This window comes from Pseudopipra pipra, chromosome Z (assembly GCF_036250125.1).
Source record: "Pseudopipra pipra isolate bDixPip1 chromosome Z, bDixPip1.hap1, whole genome shotgun sequence".
Lineage (NCBI taxonomy): Eukaryota > Metazoa > Chordata > Aves > Passeriformes > Pipridae > Pseudopipra > Pseudopipra pipra.
Genome location: NC_087581.1, coordinates 29,693,522 through 29,707,684, shown reverse-complemented (window position 1 = coordinate 29,707,684; position 14,163 = coordinate 29,693,522). Strand labels below are relative to the sequence as shown.

Genomic DNA, 14,163 nt, shown 5'->3' with positions numbered 1-14,163 from the left:
CAAACTAGTGAAGGTTCTGATTCCAGCAAAACATGTACTTAAGAAGATCCTTAGCAAAGTAGCACTATAATCATAAAGTGAGCATTTCTTTAAAAACTTCCCTGCAGTACAATAAGAATTTTATGATGATGTAATATGGCATATATTTGAATATGATTTTTTAGTAAAATTATAATCAAATTGGAGATCGGTGGGGAATAAAACCTAGCCACTCCAAGATAAAAACACTGTAATAAGTGACCACAATATATTCTTACCAAACCCAAGACTCCATTTTCACTTTGTAAGTGAACAGTTATGTCTGGACTGATGAAGTTACTGGCCAACAGTGGGATTCCAATACCCAGATTAGCTGAAAAGAAGTGGTTAAGGCACAAACATTTACTGCAAACTAGTAAATCAAAACAAGTTATCATTGTAAAATGATTAGACTAGAACTGTTCTCTTCACAAACACTTTCATTTTTATTTATATGTCTCATATTTGTGATGAATTATTTTGCCATTTGGACTGTCTAATTTTATTCTGTCAAATCCTTTACATGACAAAAAAATGACAGTGCAAGTAAAGCTTCATTTTCAACTTTTTCAAGAAATTCTTTCAAAACATTCAACTGCTAACAAACCCCTCAGATACCCCTGGATAAAAACTCCAGGTACTCTATGCCTTAGCATCCCTTCTCTTTCAATTGCATATTAACAAAATGAGAGAATCAGAGGGTCTGGGAAAAACAATGAGCATGTTAATTAACCTGTCCTAAACAAGCCAGCTGCAGTTGTTATTCTAATCAGTCCTCATTTTCATCTATAGCACTGCTGAAGGATACCATACATGCCATCTTCAAACTCCAAAGCAGCCCGTTTGATGATCCTCTCCCTCACATTGTCTCCTTGCTTTTGTTTGGCTTTTGAGTCTTCAGGCTTTCGAATTGATAAACGCTGCAAAATAAGAAATAATCATAAGTAAAGACTAGAATCCAGATTCTTGCTTCTCAAGACACAAAAGCCTGATTTGTGATTGCACTGAGACACTTGGTCTGAGAATAAAGTTATTTATTCTACATCTTCTACAAAAAAATGACCTTTTATTTTATCCATTCAAGCTTATCTAGGCCAACGCAGTCATCAAATACTGCCAACGACGGCCTTACAGCAAAATGTTATTTTTTTGGTCTGTATTGTCAAGCCTGATACATAGACAAGTGGTGAAGAAAGTACCAAGCATTAGTGCAAATACTAGCAAGTCTGAGATTCATTACCCCAGAGACACCTAAATAGATTTGTAAAATGTCAGCTGAAAACACAAATATCTTTCTCTTTCTGCATTCATTCAATTTAATGAGGTATCCTAGATTTATAAGCATAAGACAGACAAACGCCATTCATCTAAAGATAGTGGAGCTAAGAAACAGAAGTTTTCTAACAAAAATCTCTGTAATCTTCCATACATCTGCCTCAAGTAGTTTCCTGCAATTTTCTGGCCTTAAGCTGATGTTTCACCAATCACATATTGGTGAAAAAGCCATGACATTAAAGAAGTTTGTGATGCCTTTTTTGTAAATTATTGTCTACATAGATTATGTCCTTTGCTCATCTCTCCTATGTATATAAAACTCCTCTGGACAACACCATGTCCTACACCCCCATTTGCCTTCACATCCTCTCCTACTTCAGGCCTACAATTAGCACATCAGGAAAAATTATCCTCTGTTACTTTTCATCATCGCAAAAGAATTTTTGCAGAGTCACCTTCACCCTTGGCAGTGAGAAACCAGTAGTATCAACCCTCCTGAATTTCCCAGCAACTTTCATTTTATGCCTTGGCTATTTTCCCTAGAATTGCTTCATTTGCAGATTATAGAAGAATTAAGAACAATTACAGAGGATTTCTCTGCAGCAAAGAGAAGACTGGATAGAAAGTATGACTTGCATGAGAGGGACCACTTCTGAGCCATATTAGGCGGGAACTGCTATTTAGAGCCAGTAAGAATTATGACAGACTAGCTTCTTTTTATTTCTCTTATTCCTCATGTTCCCTCACCACTTATCATACTCAACACTTCGTACAGCCACTTCATATATAAAATGTAATGGAAGAGTAAATAAATCTGCCATTTCTTTCCTATACCTCTAGTAATGAGAGGTGCCACTGCCAGAATTACAAAATTGTCACAACCCAAATTAATCTCTGTTACAACTTTGCTTGGCAGTTTATAGTAGCTTTCTTTACCCTCCCTTTATTTTTTTTCTTAAGCATATAGTGAAGGGGGCAGTTGACTAGGCAGGTGTATTCACTTATTTACCCAAGATGCAGTAAAAGCAACAGTTTAATAAATGCAAAAAAGATTTCTGTCATGTAAGGTGAAAAGCTTTTCTGTGAGATAATGCATCCATTCAGAAGAAGGAGATAGACCACTAATTGCAATCTAACCCGACATGACCAGAGGGGTAAAAAAAAAAGGTTTGACACATCTGTTTACAGTCAATTACTTAACAACATGCAATATGTTTTTGCAGAATGAACAGATGGAAAGAAAAAAAAAGCTTTTTAACTTTAACATTCGGAAGAGTTTACTCACAGAAAAGGCCTTGTATGACTTTCCAGCATTTTGTGACTTGGTTTTAACAATGAAAGTTTAACTATTAGAATTCCTTTCTGCACCTTTTTTTTACCCCAAACTTTTTTTCCTTCTCATATTTCTCCCTCTCCACCAGCTCTTCTGATGACATTTTGAAAAATTCCCCTCCCAAGTATGGAGATACAAGAGAAATACAGAATTTTAAACTGCACTTTAAAAGCATTGTCACATCATCAAAACGAATACAGAGACATAGACTGAGTGAGGCAAAGCCACAGAAACAACAGACAACAGTTATATAATCATAATTTTCAGTGGTAGAATATTATTGCTGCAACTTTTAACAGCTACTGACATCTTTTATTTAGACCAGAAAGGCCACTGGCTAAAAAAGTTCCTGATGAAAGAAAAGGAAACAAAAGTTTCCAATACCTTTGCAGCACAACATAATTCAACACATGGCACAAAAGAGACTGGCCCTATGTGCCCATGTCAAGAGCTTTCCAGTGGAAAAGACAGCATCTAATCGTCAAAGTCAGCTCCTGGTCTAGGTGTTCCCCCTGTTGTGCCTACAGCAAGTGAACTGAGGGAAGAAAGGAGAATGAAGTAGCATTTTCCACCAAATTTTCAGCTGTGGTAAAGCCATCCAGGTCTGAAGGCAGTTGCTCTAAATTATTCAAGGACTGAACCATAGGGTCTGAGGTTTAAGAAACAAGGATAAATTCCCAGACGCCCACGTCACCAGTACCTACCTAACCTCCAGTACTTAGCAAAACTTGACAGGTCTTTCTCACACTGTTTTCTCAGTGTTAAGAATCGGTGGGTATGGCGAAAATGCTCCAAACTGAAAAACATCATGACCAAGAATCTCAGCTACTTACTTCAATTCTCTTCTCAAACTTCTCTCCTTGTAATAGACGATCGACATAGATTTTGGGAACATGAATGTCTTCTGGGGCAAATGCTCCTATATCAACAATTTCTTCCACCTACAGAAAAAACAGAAAGTGAAAATATTTAGAAAAAGTATTCAATTAAAGTGTTTAATAACAATAAAGTTTCAAATACTAAGTATACGGTGTATTACATCAAGAAAACTAAGGAATGGGGCAAAATACATATAGCCTTTAAAATAGGTTAATTTAGATGCTTATCTGTCCTCTTCTTTCAAAGGATATTTCTTCATACAAATTGAAAGTAGTTTATGTTTTAACAGCCCAATCTATATGGCCAACTTTAAGAAATATAACATGTACTGTTACGTCAGAGCTTTTGTACCCAAAAATAATTTTTGTCCAAACAGAGGAAACCAATATGCTAGTAACAAAATATAAAGTAGAAGTGTGAATTTTGAGGATACAAATATAGAAGCTGGCTCAAAGATTTTCCACAGTGTACTCAAAATAAATAGAAAACATTTGAACTGTAATAATGGATTGCAAGATGAAGATCTAGAAGTCTCTACAGTAAGTGAAACAGATTCAGCACAAAATGACACTCATCCACACACAGATTAGAAATGTCACCTATTTTGAGCACCACAGACAATAAGGTTTTCCTTCCTTAAAAGTCTGAGTTCAAGGTGGTCTAGCTAGAGATCCTGCTATAGGCAGCTTCCTGCAGCACAGACCTTCAGTCACGTCTGGTGCTTTCCCTGACAGGTCTGAGGTGCACAGAGCACATCTCACTCTCCCACAAAACAGACACTAATGTTAGTGTTGTACCTGAATCCAACCACAGGGAAAACATGTAATGTTAGAACAAGAGGTCAAAGATAACATAACAATCTATTCAAAGATTAAAAGAAATTCACTACGTTTCCAAATTCCTTTATTACCAGGAATTAGTTAAACTTTCCAGAATGTCTGTAGTTTAATAACCCCAAAACAAGACCTAGGGTATGATAAATCAGTAAGGGTACATCACTTAACAGCCATCACCAGTGAAGCAACACTAAAGAGCTTAAAATTCAATTTGACATCCTACTGTTACTGCACAATGTGATCAATATTAAAATCTATAGTATATCTGATAGACAATTACCTTCCTACTGTGCTTTGAATTGTGACAATAAACAAACAAACACACAAACCAATCCACCCTAAGAGCAGCAGACAGAGAAGAAAAATTAACAAACTAAAGACCAGGGATCAGGTTCAGATGATCCCTTAAAAAAGCCCTGGATTAAAGAGACAGAAAAGATGAGCTTTGAAATCTCTGAGATAAAGGTGCTAAGGACGAGGCAATAACAGCCACAGCAACACTAAACTCAGTGCTCATGCAGAGCAGAATCCCACATCCAGAAAGCCCTTACCCACAAGATAATGAGAGATAATCAAATCAATATTTTGAAAATTCTAACCAGGGCTTTCATGAAAAAATGCTCCACTTGCATCCATCTCACTTCAAGTTTTTTTATTTTATATGTGAATTTTAAGATTAATATGGAGACCAAATCAAACATGGGATAAACTCCTGAAGCACACAGCTGAAGCACACTGCACTCCTGGTACAGTGACTACTGTCAGAATATGCTCAAAAGGGAGGAGAAGCAGGAGACAAGACTCTTCAACAGTCATAGGCGAGCAAAATCATCTGCTACCAGCAGAATATTCAAATTCATCCTTTCTAATTAAATTTTTCTTCATTTATCAGGTGGAAAACTAGGCCTGGGGAATACTAATTGGTCCTGATTGGAACTTTCTCACAAAAGAACTACATCTATTTGCTGCAGGAGTTGAGATTATAAAACCAGAATCTTGGCACAATTCAACCAACTCCAATAGAATTATGCTGTTAGAAAACTTGACACACTGTCTCTCCCACCCCACCCCACAGAATACACAGGATAAATAATTGATCCAACAATAAATTGTTGAATTTTGTTATTAGTCATGTCATTCTGCTAATTGGTTTGTATTTTGTCTCTTTGGACACAGCAGTCAGCATGATAGCTTCTCCTCTAATATTTCCAAACATTATCCTAAATGAACATAACACTGCAAATCGTATTTTGTCCCAGGATTCCAGATAAGCCTAATGATCCCTGAAGACTGCAACACCTTTCTGTGCACAGGCAACCCTCCACTATTCTTACTGGTGTTTTGCAATTTCCATGTTCTACCATTATATGAAATAAGCATCAAATCGAACTAAAATTAAGTAAGTTCAAATACCCCACAGCAATAAAGTGGAATTTTGAAAAGGGATTAAGAATTTGCATGTGATGTATGCAAAAATAACTATTTCCCAGTTCTGCAAGTGAAATTAATCAGCATGTTTATATGGGAAAAGAATAATTCACACAGGGGAAGTACAAATGCCACCTGATTGCTCCAGCTCTCTCTCTCAACTCCTCTCACAGGGAACCAGATGATGCTCCAGTTAAGGCACTGTAGATGGGCTGCCCACCATCAGTATTGCCAGAGATGAAGCTGTGCCAACAGAAGAGACACCAGGAAATCTGATGGCTATGGGAATCAGCACCTTAACTTCACCACAGGGCATAACCCAAGTATCTTCCTAGACAAGAATGATAATGCAAAAATAAACAGTCCCATCACTGGGCATATTCGCTTCCCTTTCAGGTTTCATATTTCTTTAGGTGTCTTCTCTGGAACACATCTGTAGCCTAAGCCACAAGGAAACAGGCAGGAGAGGTCCCATATTAATAATTAAAAGGATGTGAGTTTCTCTCCTATTCTGCTCTCCCTTCTGCTCTTTCTTCTCTCTAGTCACCTTGCCTCAGGCTTTATTTTGTCATGCACAGAAGAACCTCTGTAAGCATCAAAAACAGTTACATGGCATCCCACCCAAGAGACACCAACTCTGGGAATGCAGAGAGAGGGAACTAATCAGGGCAGACCACCTCATGCACTTTTTGTAATTAGAAAATCAAAATACCATTTAGATTGCCTTGAGCACATATGTTCAGTTTAAATCTTAATTTCATCAATGTGCTAAAAGACATAAAATGTTTACATCTTTGCTACAAAGGCAGAGCTAAAAGGTAACTTCAGGAGACCACATGAGCTGACTTCTGTCTTTTGGGAAGGCTCTGATATCTGATTTAAAAATCTTTTCATTGTTTCAAGAGTTTCAAAGTGTTGTTTTTCTTCCTGGGTATAGTGGTTTCTGCAAATCTTCTGTGACTGCTGACAGTGGAAGCAGGATGAACAAATGCAGACTTTTCTGAATACTGGTTTATCTGCAAGTACACCCAGAACATAAAAGCTGTTCTCTACTATGATTCACAAGAGCCTTCTGCCATTCCTTTTGGTAACAGCACTCACAGAATCAATGGTCATTTGTTTCACAATATCACTTCCTTCTGTAACTTACATCTACTTTTCCTTTTTAAAGTAGTTTGATTTCTTTTTACTTATGAAAATTCATCTATTCTTCACCTTTATTTCAGAATTTCTGAAAGGTTCTGAATGGACTTCTAGTAAGAAAAATAAAGAACTCTGATTGTTGACCAAAAATAGGTGAGGAAATTACACTGACACAAACTTTCATGCCAAACACTTGATCAAAATAAAAAGGCCTTTGTTTTAAGTATATACCTTTTACCTATTTCTGCAGCCTAATTATGTATGTTATGATATGTGAAACGTTTTCAGCTGTTTTAGTTTTAAATCTCAGTATAAAATCAAGCTATAAGCAGAAATGACAATATAATTCCTCATTACAGGAAAAAAATCAAAAACGTGTGGGTGAGAGAAAGAAAGAGATGGAGGGAGAAACCTATGCATTTGTAAGTAGCTTATTTTTGCACTGACTTTATTAAATCTCGCTATCACTATCTTAATTATTCTAGTTCGCTTCAGTTATTAAAATTGAAATAATGAAAATTCCTAGCAGAACTTAAGTAAAATAAAACATTACGACTCCTTAAATGTCCAAAACAACAGGGAAATGAAATGAAATTTAGCCTCATCAGAGTCCTTCTTCAGTTCACTACTGGAAAAGTCATGATGTCACTGCATAATTCAGTATAACATTTATAAAGTAATAAGAATTAAAAAATCAAAATACATAATAAGGACTAGGACAATAAATTTTATGTCTCTAGTTTACTCAAGATCACAAAACCCCCATGGTTAATGACAAACAAGAGAGAAAAAAACATTAATCTTAATTGTTTAGACTGAATTTCATAAAAAGCTTTGATGCTGCAAAACAGTGAAATACACACTGAAAACAGTTCAGTGGAAACTAAGAACACACTATATGAACTTGTATATATATACTTATATATATATATGAACTTGTATATATATACTTATATTTCACTGTTTTGCAGCATCAAAGCTTTTTATGAAATTCAGGTCAATATTACTCAGTTCTGCCTGTACGCAGGGAGATGAAACAGAGAATCTTCTGAGTTCAATTCTTTTCTTTTCTGACTCTAAGTTCAGCCAGATCACGAAATTTCTACTTCAGTCAAAATCTTGTATTAATGGAATGACAGTCAGTCAACAACCACTTTGAAAATGAGACTTTTACAACTTTAAAATCAAGCAAGTATCAAATAGCCTGAAAAAGGCACATCCTGGTCAATAATCACTATATTATGCTCACATCAGACTTGGAATACATGCATAAGCGTATTGAGGGGCAGGGGAACAGTAAAGATGTGCAATGTTCATATTTGTTAGAGAACCTTTCACCTAATGCGACTGGTCTAGGTCACACTGAAGGTCCCTCCTTCTTCGCAACAGGAGCTTACAAGGTAGTATGTGCTACTTCTGGTTATATTCTCCCAGCTACTAGCAATGTGCAGTTTAAGGATGTTCTCAGTCAGAGGCTGGACACAGACCACCTTCTTCATAGCTTCTGACGAACCAGGAACGAACAGTTTTCTTTTCCTGGTTTCTAATAGACTGTAACACTTTGTAAACACCACAGAGAAAAACAGTGAGCTGTGTTCTCAGTATGTTGTATCCGATAATTAAGGAGCAAAGCTGACATAAATCTTGTAGGTTTGTCTCCAGGTTCTTTGTCATGTGGATACACATCCACCTAAATCAGGAGCCCCTGCTAGAATATACTCAATTCACCTTTGTTTTCTCTGTTCTAAATCTCCTTAGTTACCACCTTCACTTCTAGTTGCCTCAGGCCTAAACTCTTCTCCCACACTTCTCTGCACCTGCTCCATGTTTCCTCCAACCACCCCTTTCCATTCCACGCATTTGACATCTTCCTCTGTGCAGTACTGCTGACAGCAGAGGAGAAAACAGACTGCACTAAATTACCTCCTCTAGGTACTCACACACAGTAATTCTGGGATAAACACCGCAAAGAAAAGAGGAAGCATGTGATTATCTGCAAAAGCTATCCATGTGTAAAGCTGTGTGCATGCGTGAAAGAGTAAGAAAAATTTAACCACCAGTCTCGGGAGAGGTTCTCCCATGTACACATCTTCAGAAATTTTTAAGATAGTCACATAATGCACAGCCAGGATACACAACAGTCTTAAGTTTCAAGAACATGTTCAAAGTCAGACAACACTAACATTTCTCAAAGGAAGTGCCTCCATTAAATTGACTGACTTGCTTGTTTGATGATCTGCAGAAGCAGGTCTATATAATTCTGTACGCATCAAAAAGTTGAAGTGATGATAGCTGTTTTCTTGCATCCTTTAATTAATTCATTAGGATTTCACACTATTTTTCTATGGTAAAATTACCTGAATTAAAAGCACAAGAGATTGCTTTAATATCCAGCAAACTACCAGTCCCAGTATTACCAACCAAACCAGCCTCCTACAGCAGGCACACCTAAGGAGAAATTCCTTCAGAAACCCTGTGGCTGCTTTCATATAAGCCATCAATGAACTCCTGCTGGTTGTGATCACATTTTGTGACCTGTGTTTTCTTGATTAAATGAGATGATTTCATAGTGCTCAGTGCTTATTTTTACAATGCTCAACTGGATGATAGCAGTGATAACAAAAAAAGCAATATAATTACATTCTCACCTTTTAAGTATAAAGCATCCAATTTGTATTCAATATCCAAGTTCTTAAAAAAAAATGTAAAAATCCATATGGAATATATACGAAATATTTTTCTCAGATCTGGAGATGGCAATTTTGGAAAATCTGTTTTTAGATTACATTATGTAATTACTTTTCAATCAATGAAATAAATAATGGGAGAAGAGCCAGAGGAAAGCAAAAATGTCACAATCAGTGAATGTAGTTTTAATTTTTTAAGGGTTTGTTAATGAACCTGTTTAACATGTACTAGGTACCTCTGCTGAATAAGGTGACTGCTCACACCTCAAATCCTTGCACTCCAGAACAGAATAGCTGCTAACAATACTAACTCTACCAGAATGACTTAATTTAACAGTTTTTCCAAACAAAACATTATGTTGCTTTGAATACATTATTCCTGTACTTTGTTGCTTATTTTCAAATTACATTAGATTGAAAGCCTTTTAATTGATTAGAAAGTAAAAAAAATAACATTTTTATTGAAATTATTCACGTATTACCACAAATAACTGAACTCTCGCCCCCCAGTAAAAAAATCAACTTTAATTGGAACAAAAGATTTTATTTTCTTACTCATATCAGAGAAATGACGAATGAAAAGAGAATGAAAGAGATCTCCTATCCTACGCATTCAAAGAAATATAACTTAAAGGTCAGGAGATAAATTTAAGTTTTACTGCTTTTCAGCTTACTCACTGCAATTTAAGTACTGAAGGGAGAGGTAAAAAAGTAAAATAAAAATAAAAATAAAGAAAAAATTAGAGATTTAATTGTACTATCCAAGACGGTAATATTTGTACTTTACAGTCTACATAAGTCCAACTAAAGCACCTTCAAATTCAAGGAATACCTCTATTCTAAGGATCAGACCACAGCATGCTAAGCAGGAGACATACAGCAATCACAGTAAAACAATAAATTAGCAGCTGTTTTGTAACAAATTTTGTTGCTGGTTCTCTCTGCTAAGAAAGAGAAGACAACAATAAGACATCATCTTAAAACGACACATTCTGTGCACACATGTATTAGTTCTCCTTATTTCAGATATTCATTTTAGACAATAGCAGTTTACAAAGATTTCTGAAAACTGCTTTACATGCTACCACTTTCTTCTCAACAAGGCATCGGTGTAGTCCATTTCACCTTCAGAAACATAGCAGATATCCCAAATATCCAAAACATGCAAGATGATAAAACTTTTCCAGTGTTGAGGAAGAAGGTAGATAGAGTACTTTTCAAGGAAAAGCTTGGAAGAAAAAACAACTGCTGGCAGTATGTCATGCCACTTAGACACTTTCAACAGACCACAGGAATGTGGGTATAAAGAGACTGTCAGTAACAAATTTTAAGAAAAATTAAACTTTTCTTGCACTTAATCACTATCCTTCCTGAAAGCTGCCTGGAAAGGAGAGCATTAGGCATGCATGGAAATTAAAAAAAAAACAAAAAACCCACCACCAAAATTTTATTATGTGCTTTACAGAACCAAAATTATTATTTGATGCTGAAGCTGACAGAAACATAGTTAAAACAGTCCTTCAAGTCATAAAAATAGAATTTTTTGCTTATCACAGCCTAATGAGAAAATTCTGATTTCACTAGAAAATGGAAAAATTGTCTTTAGAACATCTAATATTCAAAGTCATAACAAGTACAACCCCTAATCTCCTGATCATACCAAGTTTTCTATTCTGTCTCTGTATTTATAAATCAGGTAGAATAACTGCTGAAGCACATCAAGCCAATACTAATTGGCTAATATTTCCAATAGAACTGTTACACAACTTATTTAAACTGAATTTTAGAGAAACTATTTGTTTGGATTTTTAACCTCTCCCTCTCCAGCCCCCTCAAAATAGGAGTACATTAATGATCCATTTCTTTGCTGTCTTTGATTCCTCTCAATTGATCAAAGAAAAATTCAGCACTCCGAGAAACCTTTACTTTCATTTAGCAAGTTTGTTCTTCTTGTGTCTGAAAGTTTAGATGATATCTGGGTGGCTAACTTCATATAATTCAGATGGTTCTCCCCTCTCCCTCAAGCCTCCTGCCACACACCTAAATAGGATACATTGGTTAGCTTATGTTCAATCCTGATGGAATCTGATGGAATCCATCACAAACAGCAACTCATTTCTACTTGTACGATGGCTTGATTTAGTCCCTTAAATATAGAATTTCTTAAAATCCCAAATTAGTTCTAATTTTGAACGATGAAATACATCTATAATTTCTGAAAAACTTAAGACCAAACCCATGTAAAAATAGCTTTTCCCAATGTATGAACACCAGCAGAAACTGAATGCATGATTAGCTCAGGATAATCGAGGGACAGTCTCCTTTGGTGTGAATGGGGGATGCACAGGAGTCTTTTTTAATTGCTGGTGGCAAAGGCAAACACAAACCACATAACCTTTCCTAAATGTCTTTCAGGAGATGATCGGAAACCACAGCATCAAGAATGTGCTGCTGTCCAAGCTAGGAAGCCTGTTTCTCAGCTGGCCCTATCCCTGGATGTTACAAAAGCTACATTTCAAAATACACAAAACAAAAACAAACAAACAAACAAAAAAATCCAATAGCGCAAAGCAACAGAAACAAAGGTGCTTAAGACCTTACTTAATTCACTTAAAAGACAAGGGAGAATCATGAGACATCAGTATAACTTCCATCAGTCTGGAATTAAAACAGGCAAATATTCTGGCACAAAAATGAAACTGTCTGTTTTGAAAGTACTTGAAAATATTTTCATTTAAAAATTTAGTTTATTTAAAAATCTAATTGCTAGATGAGCTTGTACCACCACTTGCAGCTCTTGATGCTCAGTGTTTGAGAAATGCAGCACTCTAAGTACCCTGAAGGCATAAATGCTCCTTATCTTATTGCTTACATAGCCAATTGGCTACATATCTCCCCCATTTTAATCAGGATTATTCCCTAGCTCTCCTCTTTGCCTTTCTCTGCTTCTTTCAACAAGAAGAAAACTGATAAAATACATTTAACTTATTTCAAAGCTTAACAAAAATAAGGAATGTGCTTGTTGCTCTATAATAAAAAAAACAAAACACCTGTTTAAACTTAAAGTTGTTTTACTAATGTTTAGTTATGGCCGTCTCCAGCTGAATCAGAAGTGGCAAATTAAGGATCTCAGTATCTAATTCATGGGAATATCAATGGGAGTGCATTTCCACACACTGGACATTATGAGTGTGGGTTATAAAGAAATTTAATAAAATATTTGGGGGGGGAGGAAGAAAAACTAGGTGACTGTTTGAGAGACAGAGATGGAAAACTACTCTGTTGTCTTCTTTCATTCTTTTACCATTGTCTGCAGCCTGAAAAATCAGCACGATCTGAAGTCAAGACAGTCTTGGTATCTCAACTCATTACTCCTCTTTAAATACTTACTTTTTAAATTGAATAATTCTATAGCATTTGCAGGGGAGGGATTCTGCAAGAGGAAACTAAAATCTGAGCAACTGATTCAATTATTCAAAAATCCTCACTGCAGCAATAGTTACAAGGCTGCAGCTTTTCAAATCTCAGTATTTTGACTACCTGAAAAAATGCATTTGCTTCGTGTCAGAAGGTAATTTTTTGTAAGATTTTCAGTTTGAATATCAAGTCTTTCTCATTTTATACTAGAAATCTCCATTAGAGATGCTATTAGCACAGAAAACAAATTACTGCTTTGAGACACAGAAGTAAAAGTATATATGCATGTAAATTCCTTGAATCATGCATAAAACTTTCTCTGCACCATCTTTTCAATGCTATAATAATACATGATTTCAAATGCAGAGACGTATAAGTCATTGATTGATTAACATATCTTATACAAAAAGTAGGGCTGAAAAATCCAGAGTATTTTAAATCCTTTTAATTTTCAAATTCTCATGACAGAGGACACAAGTTCTGGCAGTGAAATATATTTCAAATGCACAGTCTATCAGGCTTTCTATAAAACATAATGAAAAAACCTCTAAATTTAGCTTTAGGAGCAAACAGAGGCTTTCCATCAGTTTCTCCAGCACACTGACTTGCCGGCAATCTGCAGTATCCACTGATAACCACGGACTTGCTTTTTCTTGTTTTTGAATGTCATATTTGTTCTTAACATATGTGACAAGGATAAAAGTATTTTTTTCATGGCAAGATTATATTCACATCTGCAATGAACTTCTGAAACTGAATGCTGAGAAAACCATGATACTCGTTCAAGAAAGCATCATTTAGAAAGGAATAAAATATAGGAGACAGATAAAATAAAAACAAATTCAAATCTTATACTGTGTGCAGGTAAAACCATCTGAGCAGCAATCTGAGCATCAAACAGCAACAATTTGATCTGCTATGAATTTTAACCCCTTAATATTCACTACCCCAGCAATGAAGTGCCAAATCTGAAGCCACAAATTATGTTACATATAAAAGAAAAGCAACTGTAGGGGAAAAAAAACAAAACAGAAAAGGAAAAAACAACAGTAACAACAACAACAAAAAAAAACAATCAAACAAACAAAAAAAAAGTTACAACACCCACATAGCTAAGTTAACTACTAAAAAGGTTTACTCCCCTGAA

General features: G+C 35.7%; 1 protein-coding gene across 1 annotated transcript in view; it reads right to left on the bottom strand.

The window, feature by feature from the left end:
* Positions 1-14,163, bottom strand: part of OXCT1 (3-oxoacid CoA-transferase 1) — an 88,089-nt gene that overhangs the window by 37,590 nt on the left and 36,336 nt on the right. The window contains exons 8-10 of the mRNA XM_064642009.1: positions 3,460-3,567; positions 827-938; positions 258-352 (exon numbers count right to left, since the gene is read on the bottom strand). Of these exons, the coding sequence (XP_064498079.1) occupies positions 258-352; positions 827-938; positions 3,460-3,567 (315 nt within the window). The remainder of the gene's footprint in view (positions 1-257; positions 353-826; positions 939-3,459; positions 3,568-14,163) is intronic.